This window comes from Phacochoerus africanus, chromosome 4 (genome assembly GCF_016906955.1).
Source record: "Phacochoerus africanus isolate WHEZ1 chromosome 4, ROS_Pafr_v1, whole genome shotgun sequence".
NCBI lineage: Eukaryota > Metazoa > Chordata > Mammalia > Artiodactyla > Suidae > Phacochoerus > Phacochoerus africanus.
The window spans coordinates 87,931,408-87,958,519 of record NC_062547.1 but is presented as its reverse complement, the minus strand read 5'-3'; the positions used below and the strand labels follow the sequence as shown (position 1 = coordinate 87,958,519).

Here is a 27,112-nt window from a genome sequence, read left to right as displayed (position 1 = left end):
GGTCACCTGTTGCAGAGTTCCTGTTGTGGCTCAGCAGATTAAGAACCTGACAGGGTAGAGTCTGAGGATGCAGGTTTGATCCCTGGCCTCACTCAGTGGGTTAAGGATCTGGTATTGCCGTGAGCTGCAGCATTGGTCACAGATGCGTCTCAGAGCTGATGTGGCTGTGGCTGTGGCGTAGGCTGGCAGCTCTGGCTTCAATTCGACCCCTAGCCTGGGAATGTCCATGTACTACGGGTGGGGCCCTAAAAAGAAAAAAGAATCACCTGTTGCCCCACTGTTGCCCTCTGGGGCTGTGACCTATGGGCAGCTGAGGCCAGAACTGCTCCAGAGAAGAACCTATGTGGGCCCTCAGAGGCTGCTCAAAGCAAAGGTTGACAGTGGACTTTTGGTGGCCCAGAGCCCTGAACTTGACCTCTGTCTGGTGTGCATCAGACAAAGTCAGCTCCGTACTGAGCAACCCGGTCTCGCCTGATTCCAGGACAGAGGCACTGCACCGGCCAGTGGGAGGCTCCTGTCACCAGGTGCTCCCCCTGGAACCAAGGCCAACAAGGGTCCCAGGGCTGCTTGGGGCACTTGGTTGATGCCAGACTGGGGTGGAAGTAGGGGACATGGAAAAGAGGTGTGAAGGGTCACTGAACATCCGGAAGGGAAGAAGCCAGGTCTGGGTCCCATACTGATCTGTGCAGGCTGGGGGCACTGCTCCCGGATGGCATAGCTGGCCCTGAGCAGCCCTAGCCACTATAGAGGGACATGGGAACTGTCAAGGAAGGGGTCTCTGGTGACCAGAACCCAGGCAGACGAGGCCCAGATTGGGAGAACTCTGCCTGAGGTCCACGACAGGGACCGGCTTGGATTGAAAGGTCAAGGTGAGGTCAAGTGCACGTTCTTGGGGTGGTCCAGGCTGGAGGGATAAATCTGGCCATCATTAAGCTTCCGGGGATGGTGTTATGGAAGGAAAAGGTTCTGAGACGTCTAGCTCCCAAACTCCAGCACCTTATAACAGGAAGCAGACTGTTCTCTCCTTCTTAAGGAGCCGAAGACCTCCATACCAGAAGTACCCACTGGATGGATTCTAGAACTTCCAAAGCTTATGCTTATGCAAGCCTGCAAAGAACTCTTGAATCCTGAGAACGGAGATAGTTTATAATATGAAAAACCACAGGCCCAAGTCTCCCTAGGATACAGTACCTGTGGGGAAGAATGAATTTCCCTTCCCAGTGCCAGGCTGAGTCTAGCCTAATAACGTTTTCCCTGCCCTCTGGACAGTGTTATTTGTTTGAGTCTGCTGTCAGTGTAGCCAGGGGAATAATGAATAAACTACGAAGTCTGCTGGAAACATACTACCGGTGGCACTTGGTAAATATTTGTTGACAATGAGGTGGCTAATGCTCCTGTGTACCGTCCAGTTAGAAACACATAAAATTGTGAAGTTTTTTAAGCAAGGTCTTAGAGATTTTGTTATCTTCCAGATGAGCAAATCGAAGCTCAGAGAAGCGGGGTGATGTATCCAACGTTGCAAAGTGAGGTAGGGACAAGCTTTGCACCCCAAATTCCTGATTCGAAATTCATTCATTGCTTTTTCTCAATTCATTCATGGCTTTTTCTACAATGTTGCACTAGGGTTTTGGGGGACGATGGCTGCGTTCCACTAAGCCTGTTCATGTGTTGAGGCATTAACTTTTGCAAAGAACACTAAAATGTCATTAAGTCAAAGTAATTGGCAGGATGATGGCCAGGCTGACCTGGGGGGAAAGTTTGAACTGTTTCCAAAGACACTCAGCCTTTTCCTTTCAAGGCCATGTAGTAAATTGGAACAAAAAAACCCGCAAGGAGTTCCCGTCGAGGCTCAGTGGTTAACGAATCTGACTAGGAACCATGAGGTTGTGGGTTCGATCCCTGGCCTTGCTCAGTGGGTTAAGGATCTGGCGTTGCTGTGAGCTGTGGTGTAGGTTGCAGATGTGGCTCGGATCCCACGGTGCTGTGGCTATGGCGCAGGCTGGCGGCTACAGCTCCAATTCTACCCCTAGCCTGGGAACCTCCATATGCTGCAGGAGCAGCCCTACAAAAGGCAAAAAGACAAAAAAATAAATAAATAAACCCGCAAAATGGGGCCAAATAGAGGGTCTCGCTGAACCTGCTTGAAGGAACAAATAGGAATAATTTTACACGGTACATTAGCAGTTTGCCTCTAAGGGATGATGCAAAAAATACTTGAGACATCGGGCGAAATCCATTTCTGTTAAAAGCGTGCTGCATATTTCCCCGGAAAACACACTTCCTGTAAAAATTTACATAAGAGCACCTCTCTCAGTCAAACCCTGAGATAAAAATGATGGTGTGTAGAATTTGGCGGCATGTAAATTAACCTCTTGTGTCTGGCTGTGCTCGAATGGTTGGGCATGATTTCTGAAGCTCACAGCAGCACAGATGCTGACATGTGTCTCTCTCACCTCCCATCCCTTCTTGTGTCGTCCATCTAAGGCCAACAGAATGCCTCCAGCTGCTTGAAAACGGGAAGCATTTTCTGGCTGTTCTTTTCCCCTCACTCCCACCAGTTTTTGCCAAATGACCCTGCCCTTCCTGTCACCATCTGTGCGAAGGCTCTGTGTTTGGCCGCCTTTCAGTCATTTTCTGTTCAAACACCAACCCTGCATTTGTTCCTGAAGCTGTTTAGAAACACGGGGCCTGGGTGTCTCTCACTGCAGTTGAACACGCTATCAGATGGTTTCTTGGGCTCCTCTATTTTTCTCTCTTCACATGGACTCCTTCCTCCTGGATTGTGCGAGCATCAGGATTGTCTGCCTGGCAAGTAACACATGGAAGGTTCCGGACTGGCTGAGGGGATGTTACTAACAGGGAGGCTATTCCGGAAATGCACTCAGCTGGCCCATGTGCTCAAAGCTGGGGAAAATGATCTCTGGGAAAGAAAAACAAAAAACAACAAAAAACCCCAAACAGGATCTGGTTGGAGACAGATAAGGCTTTTGTTGCTGGCTGAGTTGTTCAGGATGTGATTCAAAGATCCATATATCTTAGGGAAAAACTGGTCCAAAGAAAGAGAGCTACAGATATTTCTGCCATTTAATGTTACAGTTTGTTCAGATGGTCTTGCTGAAGTTCAAAGCAAAATAGAGCGTCTCTGGCCTTCCCAGCTGGTGACTTGCTGCCCCCTTCTGGAGAAGTTGGGAACTGAAGCTTTTGATCCCTTCCTGTCCAGTCTGGCTGTCTCCATTACAGCTCTGCGTTGGCAAGGTTCTTTACTACACTGTAAATAAGTATCAGGTCATAAGTAGCAAACAGTTTATTCTTTGAGTTTACATTGACTTGGCAGGAAGATACACTCGGTTTTGTGAATGATCTGTCTTGGTTCCACTCTCCTTCTTCAAATGATAAACTAAAGCCATCTTTGCTGGCAGCCGTGGACTAAGAAGCCCTTCTTCACTTGGTGTCCTGCCCCAGTAATCTCACCTTTAAAAGAGAGTTAGGGAGTTCCGTTGTGGTGCAGCGGAAACGAATCTAACTTGTATCCATGAGGATGTGGGTTCGATCCCTGGCCTTGCTCAGTGAGTTGGGGATTGCTGTTGCTGTGGCTGTGGTGTAGGCTGGCAGCTGTAGCTCCAGTTCGACCCCTAGCCAGGGACCTTCCATATGCCACGGGTGCGGCCCTAAAAAGCAAAAAGAGAGTTTGGACTCGATCTCTAAAATCTCTCTGGCTTGCATTCTGTAAAAATACCTTTGCCATTGAGAAATGTCCATTTAACACAAAGAAGCATGTAGGTACTGAGTGAGGCTCGTATTTTAGTGAACAAGATTTCTGGAAATGAATGCATTTATTTGGTGGAGAGGCTGAATTTCAAAAAATTTTCGCAAAATATGGAAATATGCCACTAGGAGGCAGTGTTGACATATAATTTCATTGCAGTGTATCCACTAAGTTTAGTTTTGAGGGAGATATTAAAAATGTTTTTTATTATTGATTTACAATGTTGTGCCAATTTCTGCTGTACAGCAAAGTGACCCTGTCATATATATATATATAAAAATTCCCTTTCTTATATTGTCTTCCATCATGGTCTATCCTAAGAGACTTGATATAGCTCCCTGTGCTGTCCAGGAGGAACTCATTGCTTATTCATTCTTTTTTCTTTTGTTTTGTTTTTTTTTGATCTTTTTGCCTTTTCTAGGGCCCCTTCCCGCAGCATATGGAAGTTCCCAGGCTAGGGGTCTAATCAGAGCTGTAGCCACCGGTCTACACCACAGCCACAGCAATGTGGGATCTGAGCCATGTCTGTGACCTACACCACAGCTCACAGCAACGCTGGATCCATAACCCACAGGGATCGAACCTGCAACCTCATGGTTCCTAGTCGGATTCGTTAACCACTGAGCCACAACGGGAACTCCCATTCTAAATGTAAGAGTTTGCATCTGTTAACCCCAAACTCCCAGTCGGTCACACTGCCTCCCAGCTACCCCTTGGCAATGGAAATTTTTTTTTTTTTTTTAATCAAAGGGTATAAGAATGACTGAGGTTACGGTGTTTTGTATGGCAATAAAAGCTCTGAAAAGAATATTAATGGGGCATGCATCCTACACAATAGCAGAGAAATAGATCGAGTAAAGTTTCTATCATCTATAAATGAAAGTATTAAATACTGAACCTGATTGGGGATGAGGAATGGTAGATAGCAACTTGGTTAAAAATAAAAGTGACAATCACTCTTCTTATTTCACCTCACCCCTATGCAGCCTCCGCAGGTTGTGCTGCTTTGGTTCTCTTTCTGTGAATTGAAGGATAAAGAGGTGGAATTTTGATTCTCTTAGTAAAAAAATTGTGGAAGTTTCTTTTTAAAAAATTAAAAATTTTTTTTTGTCTTTTTAGGGCTGCACCCGCGGCATACGGAGGTTCCCAGGTTAGGGGTCTAATTGGCGCTACAGTTGCTGGCCTATGCCACAGCCACAGCAATGCAGGATCAAAGCCACATCTGTGACCTACACCACAGCTCACGGCAATGCCAGATCCTTAACCCACTGAGTGAGGCCAGGGATCGAACCCACAACTTCATGGCTCCTGGTTGGATTCATTTCCACTGCACCACGACGGGAACTCCAAATTCTGGAAGTTTCTTATCCCTTTAAATACTGCTGCCTTCTTCTTTAAAACTCTAGCAGATTTGTGAAGCAGGAAGGTAGTCTTACTTTTAAAGCAGAAATTGAGGTGTAGGAATTGCATGCAAGCCTTAGCAAATTATAAAACAGAAATAAGACTCCAAAACAACCAAGATAGTCTCACTGCTCTTTTTTAATAGCTCAAGAAATTATAATTTCAAAACAGCTACACCAACCCAAGAATGTTTGGAAAGGCACATGAACTCTTTCCTAGTACACTGAGTAGCCATGTTTATTCTAATGGTCATACATAACCCAGGCTTGAACTTTCAGGTTAAAATGTAGTTCTTGATCTTGGAAACCCGGATGGGCTTTTGAGTATCTCTTTCGTTATTATTCTTTTTAAAAAAGCTACCAAAGTGATGCAAGCCCACTGCTCCCCAGTCTTAACCGACTGGAGGCATTGAGATGGATCCATCCTGGAGCAGGACAGAGAAAACCTGGGCACTGTCCCTTCTTGGCCTCCCCATTGGTCTAAATGCTTCTTCGTAGTACAGATGGGTCAGGAAAGGAAGGGGACAACTCTTTAACTCTGAGAGCAGGACTCTGAGCTCTGGACGCTTACTGATCAGATCCCATAGGACTGATTTTCTAAGAAGAAACTTAAAGAAATAGAAAAGTCCCCATATCTGAAGTGTCCCCATAGCAGTGTTTTTCAATCTGTGGTCAGAACCCGCTAATGGGTCACAAAATCAACTAGAAGGGCCTCTACCAGCATAATTTTATTAGTGAAATAGGAATGGAATGGAAATAGAAAATACCTGCATGGATCACATTTTACTTCAATGTGTGTTTTACTGGGTCATTATATAAATTGAGTTTCTTATGAAGGGTCATGGTCAAACGATCTTGGAAGTCACTTTCCTATATAGCCCTTTGTCTGTGGCTGTGTGGTTGCTGAACCATTCAAGACACCTCACTTCTCATCGCCCTTTGACGTCTGCAAATGTCTAGAAGAGGGACTAATGTCTAAATTATTTTTCCTTGGCCACAGTGACTTCCTTAATGCCGTGTACATGCTGGGTGCTTAGTAAACCTGTTTAAGATTTGCTTCTCACTTATTTTGCCTCCACGTTCGACATTTATACTTTAAAACACTGTCAGGTGTAATTTGTGACTGTTGTGTGCCGCTTGTATGAATCTTATGCATAGGCTGGCATTCCCATAAGCATTGCCTTTAAACCATCTTTCCCTTATTTTTTGGAACTGTGGTCTGAACATAGGGGAAGCCACTAAAAACGGGCTTGGCTGAGGCTACTGGGCAGATGGGAATTTCTGTTTTTCAAAGAGCTCTCTCAGCTGCTGCTCCGTTGTAGCTTCTTTCTGCTGCATCAGCTCAGCTGTGCCTTTGGTCACTCCCCAGGCATCCGGCTTTGACATGGAAGGGTTGTATGGCCTGCCGGAGGCTATCCGAAGATTTTCCCAGTATTCCTTCCTGGCCCTGGGCGAACAAAACACACAGTGGTAGCCCTCTCCTGAGTGTCACTCCCAGGGTCACTGGGCAAGAACACCTCCATAGAGCCATCTTTGGACTCTTGAGAGTGTCCGTTGAAACACATTTAGCTTTATCTTTTTTTTTCCCCCCTCCGAATCATTAGGTCTGAAATTACTTTGCATTTCTTCTTTTCACACACACATAGATTCAAAAGGTAACAATTTAGAACAGGGACATTTTCTGTCCAAATGACCCTACGTCCCCACCCTCACTTTCTGACACTCTAGCTGCCAAGCCAGCTGAGACCACGTTTGCTGCCCTTCCCAGAGCCGATGCTGCTTCTAAGCCTCACCCCCTACAGATCCTATCTCTGCCTCCTTTCCCTCTCTCTCTCTTTATTTTTTAATTTTTAATTTTTTGGTCTTTTTAGGGCTGCACCTGCAGCATATGGAGGTTCTCAGGCTACCGGTCTAATCAGAGCTGCAGCCGCTGGCCTACGCCACAGCCACAGCAACGAGGGATCCAAGCCGTGTCTGCAACCTGCACCATAGCTCACAGCAATGCCAGATCCTTAACCCATTGAGCAAGGCCAGGGATCGAACACACAACCTCATGGTTCCTAGTCAGATACGCTAACCACTGAGCCATGACGGGAATTCCATCTCTACTTTTTTTTTTTTTTTTTTTTTGGCCATGCCTGTGACATGCAGAAGTTCCCGGGCCAGGGATCGAACCCATGCCACAGCAGTAACCTGAGCCACTGCAGTGACTATGCCGGATCCTTAGCCTGCTGAGCCACCCGAGAGCTCCTCCACCTCCTTTCTCTTTCCATTGTCTCCTAGTTCAGGCCTCCTCACGTCTGGCACCTTCCAGCAAACATTTCCTCACAGGTTCCCCCCTCTTGGGGCTACTAAAATTTGCACATCGAACTCTGTCTGGACCACATGAGTCCACTGGCTTGGGATGAGGTCCTCCAGACCTCGTGCGCATGAACAGAGGCCGCCCCCGGTTCCCGATGTGTGTCTTCTACCACATTCTGAATCTCCTCCTCTCAACCTTCTCGTTTCTCAGCACCCTGTTCTCCTGCCACCTTGCGATGCTTCCCTCCAGGCTGTTCTCTAGTCTGACAGCGTAATTCACCCTTGACATTCAGCAGCTCGGGCATCAGCTCTACGAGACATTCGTCTCCAATCCTCCTGCCTTTTGCCCCCTTGGGTCATCAGTTCGGACCCTATGGCACCCATGCATTTTCACCGTTAACTTACTCTACCAGTTTGAACCTAGCTATGTGTCTCTCTGCCATCTCTAGACTGTTAGCTCCTGGGGGACAGGCCTGTGCCTTGTCCACCTTGCTCCCTCAGTGACCACAGCAGGTGTCTAATATAGCCGATGCTCAGTTAATGGCCTCTCCACCTGCTTCTTTCCCTCATGGAAACCTGCTCAGCTCTTTGAAATCCAGCCTCCCAAGTCCTTTATTCCAAAATATCTATGAGGGAGAAAGAGATGTTTTCTTTATTGTTCACTTTTTATCCATACCTGTCCTCAAGCAGTTAGCTACAGCACAATACACCTGATTTTTGGGAGTTCCCTTGTGACTCAGTGGGTTAGGGTTCCAGCGTTGTCACTGCATAGGCTCTGGTTACTGCAGTGGTGTGGGTTCCATGTCTGGCCCCCGGAATTTGAATGGGCTGCATGTGTGGCCAAAACCCAAACCAGACAAAATAAATGCCAGCTTTCTTCTTTCTTTTCCCCAAGAGACTTTGGGATCCTCTAAGCCAGGGACCATAGCCTCTCATTTCTATATTCCTAGTGCCTGAATAGCTCCTAATGAGAAAATCTATTAGTTTATTTTTCCTCTCCCCGCCCCTGGAATGTAAGCTCTGAGAGCAAAGATCTTTTTAATTTTATTCACCATTGTTTTCCAAGCTCCACAGATTGTGTTTGGCACAGAAGAGGCAATTAATATTTGTTATACTTAAATTTTTTTTTGTCTTTTTTGCTTTTTAGAGCTGTACCTGCAGCATATGGAGGTTCCCAGGCTAGGGGTCTAATCGGAGCTGTAGCTGCTGGCCTGTGCCACGGCCACAGCCATGCCAGATCTGAGCACCATCTGTAACCTATACCACAACTCATGGCAACACCAGATCCTTAACCCACTGAGCAAGGCCAGGGATCGAACCCACAACCTCATGGTTCTTAGATTTATTTCCGCTGTGCCACGATGGGAACTCCAAGTTATACTTAAATCTTAAATGGTTTACTGTTTGTGTCTGATGCTTTCCTAGATTGTGAAATCATATTTCATTGCAATTTACTTTTTTTTTTTTTTTTGCTTTTTAGGGCTGCACTTGTAGCATATGGAAGTTTCTAGGCTAGGGGTTGAATCAGAGCTGTAGCTGCCAGCCTACACCATAGCTGGATCCCAGCTGCGTCTGCAACCTATACCACAGCTCATGGCAACGCCAGATCCTTAACCCACTGAGCGAGGCCAGGGATTGGACCCACATCCTCATGGATGCTGGTCTGATTTGTAACCTGCTGAGCCACAACAGGACCTCCCCAATTTACAGTATTTATATTCTATATTCCTAAAGCCTTCTCCAGAAATCACTATGTTAAAAACATCTCTGTGGGAGAATTTAAAGAGGATAACTGAGTCTGTATCGCCAACAGCAAATTGCACTCTTTGTAATAACCTCATTTGGACATATTCATAACCAAAAAGCATTTGGTTTGGCAAATGTAGAATAAGGTCCTTACCTGGCTCTAACCCAGGGCTTGGTGTGCATGTCCAAAGCACTTCCCCAGCTGCCATGTTTCTCTGAAGCTGGAGGCAAAAATCCCCTTTCTGGGGCCAGCTCCTCTGCAATGGCCCTGATGTGGTAGGGCTCAAATCCACAGCACCCGCCTATGTACCTGACCCCCAGGTTGTAGGCTTCTCTGGCGTATTTTTGAATGTCCCATCTGGTTGCAACTCTGGGCTCCAGTCCTGGAATGAATGACATTCTGCTTAAATCTTTAAAAAGCGATTCCAAAATAAACAGCTCTAATAAGTACATAGTTTTCCACAAATGAATTAAATAAGGTGTCGTTATCCAGTTCTTAACGTTTCAAAACTCTTAGCTACCTTGACATACCCAGTCAGTTTGAAATGCTGTGATAGGTGGACTTGAAGACAGTTCCTGTTGATCTCTGTCCTCTGATGTCCTCACCCTTGTGTAGACCCTCTGGTATTCTATCAGGCTGGTCTGTGACACCAATAGAATACGGCAGAAGGGATGGTTTGTGACTTCTGAGGCTAAGACATAGGAGAAATGATGGTTTCTGCCTCATTCTCTCCTGGAACCCTCACTCCAGGAGAAACCAGCCACCATGTTGTAAGGATGCTCAAAGATCCCAATGGAAAGGCCCAGGAGCCAAGGAACAGACAGCAAAAAAATGACCCTGACTCATAGCAGCCCACTAAGAGAGCTTGCAGGCCTGCAGGCCTTCAGATGACTATGAAATTTAATAAATATTTGTGGGATTTAATAAATATTTGTGTTGTTTAAAGCCACTAGGTTGTGCAATCATTTGTTCTACAGCCATAAATGCCACAGTGTCTTGCCATTCCTCTCCCATGGTTCTTCTAGACTGATGATTTAACCTTCTCTTCCTTCTCTCAGGGTCCCTTTAGTGGATGATATAAGGACCTCAGAATGAAATAGGAGTCCAGCCCTGCTCACCTCTGGCTTGACTGTCCAGGTGGACTCACCCCCACTTCCCACACATGCTTTATCCCTCTTCCCAGACTGAAGGTATCCCCTCACTTCATCTGCTTGGTCTCTCCATTCAAATCTGTTACATAGTAGCCCAATGAGCGCACCTTCCCATAGCCTCTCAAACTCAGATACTGCTAGACTATCTGAGCAACCCTCAGACTAGAAGCAAAGCATCTTGAAGATAACCTGGTCTATCTACCCATCTTATTTTTCCAATGCGAAAATTAAGGTATAGATGAACTAAAGAATTTTGCTAAGGTGATGCAACTTAGCAACAGAGCTGGAACCGGAAGCAGTCTTCAATGAGCCCACTCGGTGGGGCAGGGGGAGCATCCTTTTAACCAACCTACAAGTGTGACTCACTGGTTGTCTATCTCGGTATTGACTCGCCTTTGATTTTACATTTAAGTTCAGAGGTTTTTGTTTTTGTTTTTTACTTTTTACCTTTTATTATTATTTTTTTCTCCTGCACCGCATGGTGACCCAGTTACACATACATGTATACATTCTTCTTTCTCACATGATCCATCATAAGTGACTAAATAGAGTTCCCAGTGTTACAACAGCAGGATCTCATTGCTAATCCATCCCAAAGGCAACAGTCTGCATCTATTAACCCCAAGCTCCCAGTTCCTCCCCCTCCCCCTTGGCAGAGGTCTTTTTTGCTTGCTGGTCCTGCCTTTTCCTAGTGGCTCACTTAAAAGTTTTCTGGCTGCAGGGAGAGCAGCTAGGGGCAAGAGATGAGGAGGTGTGCAGCCACTCCTTTGCCATGATAAAGCTCTACAGCTGGAGATCTATTTGGCATTTGTTGAACATAAAGGCATTGAGATGACTTACGAGATGTCTGTCTTACCAAAGGGGAATTCTGGCAGGTCGATGAACCCCTGCTTGCTGCAGTCCGGAGTGTGGTAGGCCAAGGGCTGACTCATCAGGTGGGCTTTCAATCCAGCGGCCTGCAAGCCTTCTTTCATGAGCTTCACTGTTTGCAAACTAATTGTGGGGTCAAAATGGCAATTCACACCAACAATGGACGCTCCTGCAAGTGGGAAGAACATCGTAGCTTTAGGGATTGCCAGAGAGCAGTGAGCCCACCTCTCGTGTCATTCCGGGAGCTTTTATTTGGAGTGCTGCACTGGAAGTTCAGCATCTGGTCCCTGTAGACTTATCTCACCCTTGGGCAAGAGTGATTACTAACAGGCAGCGAGGGCTTTCTGTGAAAAGTGCTTTGAAGAGTCTGATGTGATTAAAGTGTCATTTATGCACACTTGGCTGTCCATCTTTTTTTGGAAAAAAAATTATTAGAGGTTTTCTCAACTTTAATTTTTAGTAGTCATTTTTTCCCCAAGCTTTGACATTACATTGCAAGGCACAGTCATTTTTCACTACTCCCGGCTGCTCCCTTGCACCTGTGGTTACCGCACCACTCATCTGAGGAATCAATCAATGTTCCCTTTCATCAGGCCAATTTAATAACATCATTAAGTTTCTAGGGCATAACAGCAGAATGTAATTTAGGAAAAAGTTTTCCTGAAACTTCCATATAAATAAGTGAAATCATACAATATGTGTCCTTTTGTGACTGGCTTATTTCACTTAGTATGTTTTCAAGGTTCATCCCTGTTGAAGCATGCATCAGAATTTCATTCTTTTTCATGGCAAAATAATATTCCATTGCATGTATAGACCACGTTTTATTTATCTATTCATTAGTGGGACACTTGGGTTGCTTCCACCTCTGAAAAGGACATTTTCTTTTTTGAGAAACTCATGGCCTAGGATTTTGTATCTTGGATATAGAGATTCTAAGAACAAGGAAAGGCTGAAATGAGAGTGATGCCAACATTCAAATTCCAGGAGCAGAAGAGCAGCTGCTGATGCTCTAAGCCATGACATCCTGTGTTTGGCAGCAGGTGTCTCAGTGGTCCTCACAGGGCTGGGTCTGAGATTTGCTTTTCATTTGTGTTTCACTCAGGCCTCACTCTGAATCAGCTGTTGTTAAGGGCACTGATGCCCTCAATCTTGCCAAATCCAATAGCTGCTCCTCTATTCTCATCATGCTCAGTGTCTCAGTGGCATTCAACCTAGTGCCACTCTCTCTGTCATCAGCTTCCCCCTTCTCTTGACTTCTGAGAACTTCTTCCACTCTCTGATTGTGGCTCCTAGCTCCTCAGCTTTTTTGTGAGTGTTGTGTGCTGACCTCTCCACAAGGCTGAACCTCTCAATCCTGAAGTGTCCCAGGACCTACTGAGCCATCTTCCCTTCTTGCATTTGCAGCTCCTTTTCAGCCCCAGGCCCTCAGTACCATCAATATCCAGAACTCTCCCAAGCTTCTCTCTCTAACCCTGACCCTTCCATTGGGTTCCAGACTGGTATATATTCAACAGCTTACTGAACACAGCCACTTGGATCTTGACTACATTTTTTTTTGGATGTTCCACAGCCAAAGTTTCCCTTTCCTTGCTTGACTTCATAACACAAATGAATTATTCATACGTTGGCTATTTATTGGATGTCTACTACTTTATCTGTCTATTAGGTATAAAGGTCCTCGTAAGGGGTTACAGAGAAATATACATATAGGACACCAAGGATTTTATAATTGAGCACAGGGCTTCGCAAGGTGGGCTCTATGAAAAACAGGTTCTATGATCAATTAAGTTAGGCAGTAGCTATTTACTACAGCCCCTTCATGGAGACTGCCAACACACATGATCATGTCAAAGGCTCTGAGAAGTTCTGCAGTCAAGAGGCAGCTTAGGAGTTCCCATTGTGGCCCAGCAGAAATGACTCCGACTAGGAACCATGAGGTTGCAGGTTCAATCCCTGGCCTTGCTTAGTGGGTTAAAGATCCGGTGTTGCTGTGAACTGTGGTGTAGGTTGCAGATGTGGCTTGGATCCCATGTTGTTGTGGCTGTGGTGTAAGCTGGCAGCTGTAGCTCTGATTCGACCCCTAGCCTGTGAAGCTCCGCATGCCGTTAGTGCGACCCTAAAAAGCAAAAAAAGGGAGAGAGAGACAGCTTAACTTGGTTTAACACAGCATTTTCTCTGTGTATAACTGCAGAACTCTGTCGACAGTCTCACAGGCTAGAGAATGTCAGCCACGGATCCTCCAAATGTGTGGTATAAATAGAAGTGTTACAGCTGCTGAGAGGAGGAAGTGATCACGTGGGGCAGGGATGACTATTGAAGGATGACTCTGGAGGTGAAGCATTGGAAGATGGACTGGAGTTGTGAGATGGACATTGATCAAGAACCTAGCATGTGCTAGGTGCTGTGCCAGGCACAGGGTACCCAGTGCTCAGCCAAGCAGACATAGTCTTTACCTTCTGGGATCTTACAATCTAGTGATAGAGCCTGACATTTAAGACATCAACAGATGAGATAACTGGGAAGTTCTGTGAAGGCTACAAACAGGGTTCGGTGATGCCAAGCACTGTGGCCACTTACTCCGAACAGACCATCGGGGGAAGGATTAGATGCCGGCCAAGAATCTCTGCTAATTAACAGCTGGATAAAGAGCTTCCCCGGATCTCCTTGAAACACATTAACTTGGCTTCTCCCCCCATTTGTTATACTTACAGTAAAAAATTAGGATTCTACAATGCCATTCCTAAAACTAAATAATTGTTATCATTAATGATGAGTATAAAGTGACTCATGAACGATCAGGAGTTGGATAAAGATGAGAAACTAAACAACTAGCCAATCAAAATCTCTCCATTCCTCAGACTGACATCAGACTCTTCTGTGGACACTGTGCTATTCCTCAGGTTGAAAACGAGGTGGCGTTGAAAATGATCTGTGGATTTTCCTTAATTGGAATGCAACCCAATATTAGGAATGCAAATTATATAAAAAGATAATTAGGTGGTCAGTATTTCCTATCAAAAGATTTTTTGATTTATTCAACCAATTATTAAAAGTCAAGCATACCAGTAATTTATGAGAATGGAAAAACTTCGGCGAAGAAGGCAACTGTCTTAAAAGTTCTTAATGTTTAAAGACCTCAACTTGAGATAAATTTAAAATGTAATTTTTCTTAATGCTCCTGTTGATTTACCAAAATGCTTCTTATTTCTAGGTGTTAAACCCTCAGTATAAGTCTAGTTGCCCCTTTCAAAAGGCTGATCTGTGTGCATGCATCTTTTTTTTTTTTTTACATTTTTCTCTTTGAGGCCTGATAATGATATTATCAATATGCCTAAGAAAGTAGATTAATGGTTTTCTTTTCTTTTCTTTTCTTTTTTGCTTTTTAGGGCCATACCCACAGCATATGGAGGTTCCCAGGCTAGGGGTCAAATCAGAGCTACAGCTGCCTGCCTATACCGCAGCCATGGCAATGTAGGATCTGAGCCTGGTCTGTGACCTACACCACAGCCACAGCCACACCAGATCCTAGCCATGTCTGCAACCTACATCACAGCTCATGGCAATGCCAGATACTTAACCCACTGAGCGAAACCAGAGATCGAACTGGCCACCTCATGGTTCTTGGATTCATTTCTGCTGCTCCACGACGGGAACTCCTAATGGTTTTCTTATAACAAAGGTAGAATATATTGATTTACAGATGGACCTGCATTTACATGTCATTTAAGACTTACTAATTGCAAACCCATCAAAATCCATCCTCACCTGCCTTTACCAGACGCACTGCACACTGGCCTGGGGTCATGCCGTGCAGGTCTCCCTCTGGGCCGATGCACATGGTCGCTGCCACAGGCTTCCCAGATGCTTTCAAGGTTTCAACTGCCCACACAGCCTCTTCAACATGTTCAAAATACTGAAATAAGTTAAAGTAAGGTTTGTTTGTTTATTGTCTTTTTAGGGCCACAGGTACGGTATATGGAGGTTCCCAGGCTAGGGGTCAAATCTGAGCTGCAGCCACTGGCCTATTCCAAAGCCACAGCAAGGCCAGATCTGAGCAGTGTCTGCAACCTACACCACAGCTCATGGCAATGCTGCATCCTTAACACACTGAGGGAGGCCAGAGATCAAACCCGTGTCCTCATGGGTACTAGTTGGGTTCATTACTGCTGAGCCACTGAGGGAACTCCAAAGTAAGGTACTTTTAATCTTGCTTCTCCCCCAATAATTTGAAAACTTATCCTATTTCATATTAATGTAATTATCCCTCAATGAGTGTTTTTCAAACTCTGAGTCTTGACCCATTAGCCTTTTTTAAACAGCATAGAATGGTGACTTCTTACTGTGAACTTCAAAGATTTGAAGAACACTCTATTAGATTAATGGGATCACATTTAGTAGAAGCCACAAATTGGAGAAAGGTTTAAAAAGCAAATATTACTACTATTAGGAGTTCCTGTCGTGACTCAGCAGAAACGAATCTGACTAGCATCCCTGAGGACATAGGTTCAATCCCCCGCCTTGCTCAGTGGGTTACAGATGCCACATTGGCATGAGCTGTGGTGTAGGTCACAGATGCAGCTTGGATTGGGTGTTGCTGTGGCTGTGGTGTAGGCTGGTAGCTGTAGCTCCGATTTGACCCCTAGCCACCTGCTGCAGGTGTGCTCCCCTCAAAAAAAATTACTACTACAAGTCATGACTGTCACGTCGCGCCATGTGGTCCTCATGAGGGCAAAAGGCAGGGAAAATGTACCACGTGTACTCGTCTTATCTTTGATCGTGTCTGTTTACCTCTGCAATCAAGAAGTCAACGTTCTTCTTCATGAAGACCTCTAACTGCTGCCGAAACACTTTTTTGACTTCCGTTTCGCTCTTGCAGCTGAGGTACGAAGGTGTCTGGCTCACACCTCCTGCCACCAAAGCATCTCCCTCATCAGCCACTTGCCGGGCAATGTCACAAGCAGCTTCATTGACTTTCTGCCCCTAAAATGGGAGAATATACATGTTCAGGTGAGACTGAAGCAAACTTGTCATTCAAATGCCCACATCTTGGCTATGTGTTCCAGTTAGTGATTTCACTCCAGAAAATGACAGTGATGGAATAGTGCTTTACCAAGTTGAGCAGTTTGCAATAACAAAGCAACTGATAATAGTGATGAAAAAAAAATAAGTCTAATGCTGGGATATCACATTACATCTAGGGTATTGCATTATACCAAAGATCTAAGAGAGGATCAAAGTCTTTACATAAAGGGCTCTGGGATCTTCCAGTGCCTAGGCTGCAGTTAGAATACCTAGTAATAGTGGTAAAGATAAGGATGTTTTGCTTTTATGATTAATAAGAGTAAAATTCAGTTAAAACGGCCACACAATTTATGATTTTTGTCATCATATATTTTCTCAACAGATAATTGCATATCAAGCAAGATCTTATCTAATTACATAGACATTGAAAATTGATGACGTCCTAAAAAACCCCAGTACCACAGATCACACAGGCTCATGGCATTTTAGAACTCCTTTTTCCTTTTAGAAATGAAGAAATTGCTGATTGGATGGGATAGGTAAATGGCTTGCCAGCTTCACACAGTTAATTGTAGCTGAGCCAGGAGGATTCTAGGTTCACTGACTCCTGGCTCATATGACCTTTCCCCTGTACCATGTCACATTAAAAAACTGTAAAGATGTAAGCCTTTGTAAGGATACCCACTCAGCAACTTCGTCAAGAGCCTGGGAGAATCATTAATAGTTAAATACCTCTTTGATCTGCTCATTAAATGCATTTCTGTTAGTTTGGGGGACTCTAGCTAAAAGCTAAGAATATTATTCACACCCATCTCATTTCTGTGTTTATTTATTTTTTACTTTTATTTTTTGCTTTTTAGAGCCGCACTCATGCTATATGGAGGTTCCCAGGCTAGGGGTCAAATCGGAGCTGTAGCCACCTGCCTCAGCCACAGCCACAGCCACGCAGGATCCGAGCCATGTCTGTGACATGCATCACAGCTCACAGCAACGCTGAATCCTTAACCCACTGAGCGAGGCCAGGGATCGAACCTACGTTCTCATGGATGCTCGTCAGATTCGTTAACCCTAAACCACGATGGGAGCTCCTTCCGTGTTGTTTAAAACAAAACAAAACTCCCAAGAGGCTCGACATTGTTCTCTGTGAGAGCTTTGGTGACAACATGTGCATCTATGTGTCCTTCCAAGAGTGCCACGTGTGGTGTTACTCACAGATATTTTCTCTGCAACGTAGTTTCCCCTGTTCTCCAGCTTGTCCTCACTGGCATAGAAGGTGAAGGTCTGCATGACATTCGATCCGGCTCTGAGGAACTCCCGATGAAGCTGGCGAACTGGGAGACGGAATGAGGAAAAGGTGTTCAGCAGTTTGTTAGCCCGAGACGTTTTCAGAAGGCGAAACAGATGAACAAGTGTCAAAACAGCTGCTTAAGTTCCCGGCTGCCGGGCACCTGTGCATCCTGAGGGCTACTGACAGGTGGCTCTGGAGTCTCCTGCTGGAAGAAGAGGTCACCTCTGCCATAAACATGGCGTGATGGGAAGAGGGAGGTCCCGCAGCAAGGAATCATCTCGGTGGTTTTGCCAGGCAGAGGAGCTGGGGAAGGGCATTCCTTATAGAGCGAAGAGCCTGAGCAAAGACAAGGAGGCAAGCACAGGCTTGGCCTTTGGGGGAAAGACAAGCAGTCTGAGTGGCAGGTTTGAGGATGTGCTGGAGAAGGGGCGGGAGATGGGCTTGCAGAGGTGGGCTGCCAGACAGAGTGCAACAGCCTAGCACATCATCCCAAGGAATCTGGGCTCCAGGCCACAGGTACTGGGGAGCTTAAAAAGTTTTTAAGCAATTAATTCATGTGATGAGGTCGGTGCTTTGGAAAGACAATTCTGGTAGCAGAGTTGGGGCAGGGTTCCCAAGCTAGGTTCATGCATGAATACCACATGGCAAAGCTTCCACTGGCTGGAGGAAATGTGGTGGGAGATGTTTTTGCTCTTATTTTTTTCCCCATATAACCAAATGTATTCAATTCAAAGCTACTCTTTGCTTTAATATAGAGGTCTTAAACACTGATTGCCCATGAAATATCCTGTAATTTTTTTTTTTTTTTTTGCCTTTTAGGACTGTACCCATGACATATGGAAGTTCCCAGGCTAGGGGTGGAATTGGGGCTACAGCTACTGGCCTATACCACAGCCACAGCAACTCAGGACCCCAGCTGCATCTGCAGCCTACACCACAGCTCATGGCAATGCCAGATTCTTAACCCACTGAGTGAGGCCAGGGATTGAACCCGCATCCTCAGGGGTACTAGTTGGGTTTGTTACCACTGAGCCATGACAGGAATTCCCTGTAAGCTTTTTAAAAATTATGAATGCTAGGGTCAAATCCACACATAGTCTAATTTAATTGGTTTAGGGTAGGTTATGGGCATTTTTGTGGTTGTTTTTGGCTGTGGCCTGCAGTGGCTTGATGTGGGATCTCAGTTTCCAAGCCAGGGATTGAACCCCGGCCACAACAGTGAAAGCACCAAGTCCTCACCTCTAGACCATCAGGGAACTCCCACAGGCAATTTTTTGAAAGGTTTCACAACTGGTTTTTATTTTCAGTTGTGTTGGGAATCACTCTTCTAAGAGAGCAGGCGAATGTTCCTTTTATATAATGATCGTGAGACTTAGATGGTGTTTTGTATTCGTCAGGAGAAATGACTGAGCAACTTAGGAAATCAGAATTCATATATCACATCCTAAAATTTAGTTTGAAACTTCAGAGGCCTATAAAATCCACAGGTCTGAGAGCAGCTGCATTAGAGGCCAGGAAACTGTTAGGACATTGGTGTTCTTGGCCCTGCAGGGGCTGAGACTGTAGAGTAGTCTGGCAGCTTTGCCTCCCAGATGCCTATTGAGTGTCAAGAAGCACAGTTTTTGTTTACAAATGGACAAAAAGGTGAGGCCAAAAAGCCTTCTAATTTTCAGAAAATGGATTTCCATGCTTGAAGCCAAATCTTTGCTTTTAAAATCATGGGAACTTTAGTTCCCGGTGGGAACTTAAAAGCATGCCTAAATTTGGGGGTTTGGGGAAGTTAATTAGCAACAGAATGAATTTAAAAAACCTCACATAGAGTCCTGGAGTATCAGTCAAATAAACACGGAGCTGCCGTGGATGGAGCAGGGGAGAAGGGACCATAGACTTGGTTCCTGTGCTCTGGGGCAGAATGGTTTGTAAGTAGGAGGCCCACCCAGGTGGTCCTTTGATGGATTTCCAAAGACCTTTTATAAAGCAAACAAAGCACCCAACCCCGAAAGGTGTGCAAACTGTTTGCATGTACGTACCTGTTATAGTGCTCAGAGGGTCTCTAACCTTTCATCAGATTTTTCCCCAAGGGTAGCGATTCAAAAAGGTGAAGACAACTTTCACTCTTAATTTGTTTATTCCATCACGCTTCTTAAAAATGCAGCACTTCTCAAAAGTGTGACCCAACTCCACTCACTGGGGGACAACTAATTCAGATTCCTCAAACCCCTCTAGACTCAGGGAACCGGAGCTCACGGCCAAATACAATGCTGATTCCAGTGAGTGCCAGAACCACAACTCTAGGCATAAACTTTAGTAGAATTAGTCTGGTAATTTCTGGATATCCTTTCAACTTCTATTTTATGTTTTCCTTTATCCTAAAACTATGTCTTCATTCTCTAACCAGTAATAGGGTATGACTGCTTCTTATGGCAATGATACAACCGATACTAATTAATTGTATTCATTTTATGGCTCATTTAAAACTCTTCATTCATTTAAAGTTCTTCATTATACTAGTTTTATTTTATCATTCATAGAAGCTAAATATTACCATGACACAGAGATATATAAGTGTGTGTGTGTGTGTATATATATATATATATATATAGCCCAGATATATATGTACAGAGCATAGATATTACCTTCTAAATTTATCTAAGAAATGTAACTCTTTGGAATTTCATAGAAAACCCTAAAAGGTCAAATAAAATTTTGCAGCATCTCTTCAGTGTGATAATAAATTTGCAGCAAAATCATTTGGGGGCAAAATGTGACCTGAACTAATGTGAGGATATTTATAATTATGTTCCATTTAGAATGAACAGTCATATATATATATATTGATGCAAAAAGAGTGTTACTATATATGATGGGGTGGGGGAAGCCCTGCCAGAGTGCTTCAGACACTAGGCAGAATGTTACGTAATGTATGACATATGTAAGGTATTAACTTTCTAAAGTTCCCCCAAATTCTGGATTCCAAGACACATTTGCAGACTGTAGCATAAAATTCCTCTCCCCACTGCTTCCAGCACTGAGAGGCCAAGCCCAGACACTAGTCCTACAAAAATGTTTCAGGTGCCATCTATCTTGCAGAGAAACCCCTTTCGGGGTCTATATCAATTCTAGCTATCCCTCAGTCAATATTAGAAAAGCACCTGCAGAAACAAATTCATTTGTATAAAATAGCATTAACACTGACCACTGCTACCATTCAGAGTGTGGCTGTTTTAAACACCTTTCACCTCCCCCACCTTCATCCTAAAAAGATTAAATATATTGTGGTCCCATGAGATGTTTCTATGAAGATGCATTACAGGGAGGAGATTTGTCTTTTCTGGTGCATCCTGTAGTCCTCTGTGGTTGAGAGAGTTTGAACTAGGCACTGTCAGAGCTGCATAGATGGGATTTTGGTCTATAGCAGAAAGGATTAAATCTAAGGACTCAGTATCATGGAGTTTTCATTAATTCTTAAAAAGCATGAGAACTCAAATGAAATATTTTAAAGTTTGTTTGGAAGCACAAAAGACCCAGAAAAGCCAAATACATCCTGAAAAAGAAAAATGGAGCTGGAGGAATCAGGTTCCTGGACTTCAGACTATACTACAAAGCAATAATCATCAAAACTGTATGGTACTGTCACAAAGACAGAAATATAGACCAGTGGAATAGGATAGAAAACCCAGAATTAAACTCACGCACCTACAGCCAACTCATCTATGACAAAGAAGGCAAGGATATACAATGGAGAAAGGACAGCTTGCTCAATAAGTGGTGCTGGGAAAACTGGACAGCTACATGGAAAAGAATGAAATTAGAACACTCTCTAACACCATAGACAAAAATAAACTCAAAATGGATTAAAGATCTAGATATAAGACCAGACACTATAAAGCTCTCAGAGGAAAACATAGGCCAAACACTTTCTGCCATAAATGACACCTCTTAGAGTAATGACAGTAAAAACAAAAATAAGTGGGATCTAATCAAACTTAAAAGTTTCTGCACAGCAAAGGAAACCTTAAACACAATGAAAAGACAACCCACAGAATGGGAGAAAATCTTTGCTAATGAATCGACTGACAAGGAATTAATCTCCAAAATTTATAAACACCTCCTACAGCTCCATACCAAAAAAACGAACAACCCCATCAAAAAATGGGCAGAAGATCTAAACAGACAATTCTCCAAAGAAGACATATGGATGGCCAAAAAAAACACATGAAAAGATGTTCAACATCACTCATTATTAGAGAAATGCAAATCAAAACCACTATGAGGTACCACCTTACACCAGCCAGAATGGCCATCATCAAAAAGTCTACAGTGAGTGCTGGAGAGGGTGTGGAGAAAAAGGAACCCTATTACACTGTCGGTGGGATTGTAAATTGGTGCAACCACTGTGGAAAACAGTATGGAGATTCCTCAGAAAACTAAAAATAGAACTCCCATTTGATCCATCAATCCCACTCCTGGGCATCTATCCAGAGAAAACCATGACTCGCAAAGACACATGGACTCTGATGTTCATTGCAGCACTATTGTCAATAGCCAAGACCTGGAAACAACCTAAATGTCCATCGACAGAGGAGTGGCTAAAGAAGATGTGGTACATATACACAATGGAATATTACTCAGCCATTAAAAAGAATGAAATACTGGCATTTTTAGCAACATGGATGGACCTAGAAATTATCATGCTAAGTGAAGTCAGCCATACCATGAGACTAGCATCCATGGGTTCTATCTATGGCCTTGCTCAGTGGGTTAAGGATCCGGAGTTGCTGTGAGCTGTGGTAAAGGTCACAGATGTGTCTGGGATCCCTCATTGCTGTGGCTGTGGTGTAGGCTGGCAGCTACAGCTCTGATTCGACCCCTAACTTGGGAACCTCCATATGCTGTGGGTGTGGCCCTAAAAAGAAAAAAAAAAAGGATATAAATTTGTCTTTTTAGGGCTGCATCTGTGGCATATGGAAGTTCCCAGGCTAGGGATTGAATCGGAGGTGCAGCTGCCAGCCTACACCACAGTCATAGCAACAGCAATACCAGATCTGAGCTACGTCTGTCACCTATACCACAGCTCACGGAAACGCCAGATCCTTAACCCACTGAACAGGGCCAGGGATTGAACCTGCATTCTCATGGATGCTAGTCGGGTTCGTTACTGCTGTGCCACAGCAGGAACTCCCCAGAGATATCTTTGAAATTTTCGCTCTGAGGTTTTAATTATTGCGTTTCTTACATCCCTTCAATGCTCTTCAAAGTGGGGCTCACCTTGCCATCATTTGGGGATAAGTATTGTAGATATGCAGGACAAACCTAATGAAATGAAATCGCTATACATGGGGGGCTGGGAATCTATACTTTTTAACAAATTCCACTGACAAAAGTACAATTTGAGAACTTCTTCAGGTTTAGCTTCCCAAGTCTACTGATTTCATTTTTTTACGGTAGAACACAATATTATCTCCCTTTGTTTGGAAAGATAAAAATTGGGTACATATGCCGAGCCTCACGGTGTGACCGTAGCTCTTTTAGTTTGAATACATTTTAGGGACAGCGTGATTTGAACACATGTCTGTACTCTCTAACAGAAATTAAAGAACACAACCAAAAATACTGTCAAGAGAAGAAACTCCTCAGCCTAATAACCACTGTTAATACCTGCAGTGTTTACAATGTGCGAGGGACTGTTTTAAACACTTGGCATGTGATTTATTTAATCCTCATAACAACTTTACGAGGTGGATGTCAGCATTGCTTGTTACAGACAAGTCTTGGGGAAGCTAAGTAATTTCCCCAGGGCTATCAGCATCTGATCTAGTTAGTCTGGATCCAGAGTCTGTGTGCTTAATCTCAAAGCTGGACTGTCTCCACTGTCTCGGCTTTGTTAGTTTCCATCCTTTGTGCATTGAAACATGCTCTCCTTTAATATAAAAAACAACTGTTTATTATCTTGTATAAAGTTCACGAGAACTTCTCTGGTTTCCTCTGAAAGATGCAACTTCTTTTCAAGTGTTGGCTACTGAGTGGGGAGGAAGGGGGGAGGGGGGCGGGAGGAGAGAAGACAGGAGGCAGGTTCTGGACTCTTCTAGGGTGCAGGGCAGGGAACAGGAGGTAGAGGCAGTGACTCCACAAGGAGGGTCACGGTACTTACCCAACACGTGAATGTGTACTGATAGATGTGGCACAGTGGCCAGCAGGCAATAGTAAATATTTGGAAATTGTGGCATGATTGGATCTGCTAGATGGCATGTTCCTAGACTGGGCTCAACACAGTGCTCTTTCTTTATTTTTATTTTTAATCTTTTTCTTTTTCTTGTCTTTTTCCCTTTTCTAGGGCCGCTCCTGCGGCATATGGAGGTTCCCAGGCTAGGGGTAGAATTGGAGCTGTAGCCACCGGTCTATGCCACAGCCACAGCAACTTGGGATCTGAGCCGCATCTGCCACGTACACCACAGCTCATGGCAACACCGGATCCTTAACCCACTGAGCGAGGCCAGGGATCAAACCTGCAACCTCATGGTTCCTAGTCGGATTTGTTAACCACTGAGCCACCACGGGAACTCCAATTTTTTATCTTTTTAAATGATTTTTATTTTTTTCCATCACAGCTCGTTTCCAGGGTTCTGTCAATTTTCTGCTGTACAATGCTCTTTTTAAAAATTTTTAATTTTTAATTCTGGGATTATGCGTTGTTTAGTATTAGACACACCATGCCTCCATTAGCAAAGGTAATTGAAATAGAATCAATTCTCCATTGAGCTATCAGCAAGGTTCATATCTGACATCATAATACCGTGCTCTTTGATGAGAGCTTAGGACAGAGCTAGGCACCAACCTGCTTCTGGGTGTTCCACGGCAGCTTCTGGGGTCCAGGGCCCAGCTTTCACATAGCCCCTCTTCTCCAGAGCAAAGACAAACCCTCCGTCTCCAATCACAACCTCTCCAGAGTTTAACCGTTCCAGGATGCCCTAAAATTACATGAAGGGGAAGCAAAAAGTTACTTGAGTTTTCCTTCTTCTTTTTTTGTCTTTTTTCAGCCACACCTGCAGCATATAGAAGTTCCCAGGCTACACCACAGCTTGCAGCAATGTGGGATGCTTAACCCACTGAATGGGGCCAGGGATCGAACCTGCACGGTCACGGAGAAAGTTGGGCTCTTAACCCATGGAGCCACACTGGGAACTCCGTTACTTGACTTTTTAAGACAATTTTCTACCTTTAGTACTTTTGCTATCATATTCTTGAGAAATAGAATTTCTTCAGAATTCTCAGAAAATACATGTATATTTTATACAGCAATTTGTGACTAACTATAAGGCAACTCACCAGAATGCTCAGATAATTAAAATGTGTGTATCGCCTGTGCCAGGGTGAACACATTCAAGAGTATTTGAAGAATACTTGGGGAGGATGTTATGTTTGAAGAAATATCCTCAGAGGGACTATATGAAAAGATTTTGTTGTAAAGCCTCAAATGAATACTTAAGCACACATTCTTAAAATGGTGAATGTTCGTCTTTCTTCTTCTTCTGTCAACACACTAAAGAGAGGATTACATTTTATAAAGAAGTTGAAATAGCATATATTGCTATCAACGCATTTGGAGGCCCAAAACACACAAGATACTTGGTAAAGACAGAAGGGAGAAGATACTGTTATAACGAGGGTCAAATCACTTAAAGACTTCTATCTTTTGGGCGTTACTGTTGTGGCGCAGCAGAAACAAATCCGACTAGTATCCATGAGGATATGGGTTTTGGATCCTTGGCTTCGCTCACTGGGTCAAGGATCCTGCGTTGCTGTGGCTGTGGTGGAGGCTGGTGGCTACAGCTCCAATTTGACCCCTAACCTGGGAACTTCCCTATGCCATAGGTGTGGCTCTTAAAACAACAACAACAAAAACCCCTTCTGTCTTTGGTGTTAAAATTCAGTTTCCATAACAGCAGCTGCATTATGCTGCCAAGGAAGTTAGGAAGAGCCTATTCTCTGCAAGTGAAAGAACAGGGAAGAGACAGGTAAACAAAGTATTTTGTAAACTAATTTTCAGCCCAGTCTCCATACCTAGTGCATTTGCAGTACTGTGCATGAACTACCCTGGTGATAATAGACACATTTCAAACATTATTTTTAAAAGGGCTTTGTGAGTTAGAAAGTAATTTTCTAGTGTAACCATTTTTTTTTTAATGTCAAAAGAATTATAGAATTTAAACCTAAAAGGTACCCTACTTTCAATTTAGGTCACTCTCTCTGATATTACAAATGAGGAATGAAGGCCCAGAGTCTCTGAGTAATTTACACATGGTCTCCTGGTGCAGCATATAGGGCCTCTTGATTCTTCTACCCGTAAATGGGATCTAGATTTGATTAAAATGGGGGTGGGCAGGGTGGGAGAGCCCAGAAAAGACCATGTAAAGCAGCAACCTGGAATGTACTGACCTACAGTGTTCCATTTATTACCAGTAACGGTTGATAAAACAAATGCTGTTATAACAAGGGTTACAAAATCTGTGAGAGGCATTCAGAGGCTTTTGCATCTTAAGTCCATACCACCTTTGGTCCCTCCCACACTCTTTTGACAGCTGGTGCTTAGAGAAAAGAAACATCTGCCATTTTTACTTAGAGCAGTAAAATAAGAGGATTGTGCTTTATATTCTTGAATAGCCCTTCCAGAGGGAAAACATTTCAAGTGTAGAAATCCATGAGACGACAACTAGGAAAACATAGACTTGATCACATGTAATTTTGAAATCCAAATAGCCATCATGATCACAGTGTGTCTAAAATGCCACATCTTTAATACATAAAGAAATACTGAGGTCTGATTGACATGTAAAAAGCTGCACGCGTGAAACCATCACCACCATCAAGGCCATGAATCTATCCATCCCCTCCCAAACTTTTCTTCCTCTCCAATTTTTATTATTATTATATTTTGTGGTAAGAACACTTAGCGTAAGATCGATCCCTTTAGCAAATCCGAAGTATACAATAGAGTCTGGTTAACTATGTTTCTATGCTGTATGGTAAATCTCCAGAAATTATAGATGGTGCAAAATTGAAACTTCGCACACCCAAGTTCTTCCTCTCCCCTGCCCTGGGCAATCACTATTCTACTCTGCCTCTATGACGGCCTAGAATGCCACATCTTAAAACTACAACTTTGATCCCTACAACCCAATTAACAAGAAAAATAGATATATTGCTAGTCAGTGCAATTGTATAAAAACATGAACAACCGTCAAATACATAAGCTATGATCTGCTACTAATTTTCATTTGGGCGAAATCATTTATGACATTTTGTTCAGTCACCTACTAACTCTCATTGGAATTTTGTGTTTTCAGATTTTTGTACCACAAGATTTTAAGGCACAGCACAGCTAAGAATCTACATTGATGGCAGAGTGGCTAGTGGTGATTCAGTTACCATGCTGTACATTAATTTAATGAACAAATCAATCTGGAAGAATACATTCTTAGATGCTATTGCATTTTTATATTACCTGACCTTCAGACTTTTCTGTTCCTAAAGCTAAGTGGCTTAAAAAAAAAAAAAAAAGTGGGT

General features: G+C 43.8%; 1 protein-coding gene across 1 annotated transcript in view; it reads right to left on the bottom strand.

Annotated features, from left to right (window-relative positions):
- Positions 1–5,287: 5,287 nt before the first annotated feature.
- BHMT (betaine--homocysteine S-methyltransferase) overlaps positions 5,288–27,112 on the bottom strand; it is a 24,622-nt gene continuing 2,797 nt past the window's right edge. The window contains exons 2-8 of the mRNA XM_047774471.1: positions 24,384–24,516; positions 17,473–17,591; positions 16,027–16,218; positions 15,004–15,151; positions 11,222–11,404; positions 9,368–9,596; positions 5,288–6,613 (exon numbers count right to left, since the gene is read on the bottom strand). Coding sequence (XP_047630427.1) covers positions 6,427–6,613; positions 9,368–9,596; positions 11,222–11,404; positions 15,004–15,151; positions 16,027–16,218; positions 17,473–17,591; positions 24,384–24,516 — 1,191 coding nt within the window. The 3' untranslated portion in view covers positions 5,288–6,426. The remainder of the gene's footprint in view (positions 6,614–9,367; positions 9,597–11,221; positions 11,405–15,003; positions 15,152–16,026; positions 16,219–17,472; positions 17,592–24,383; positions 24,517–27,112) is intronic.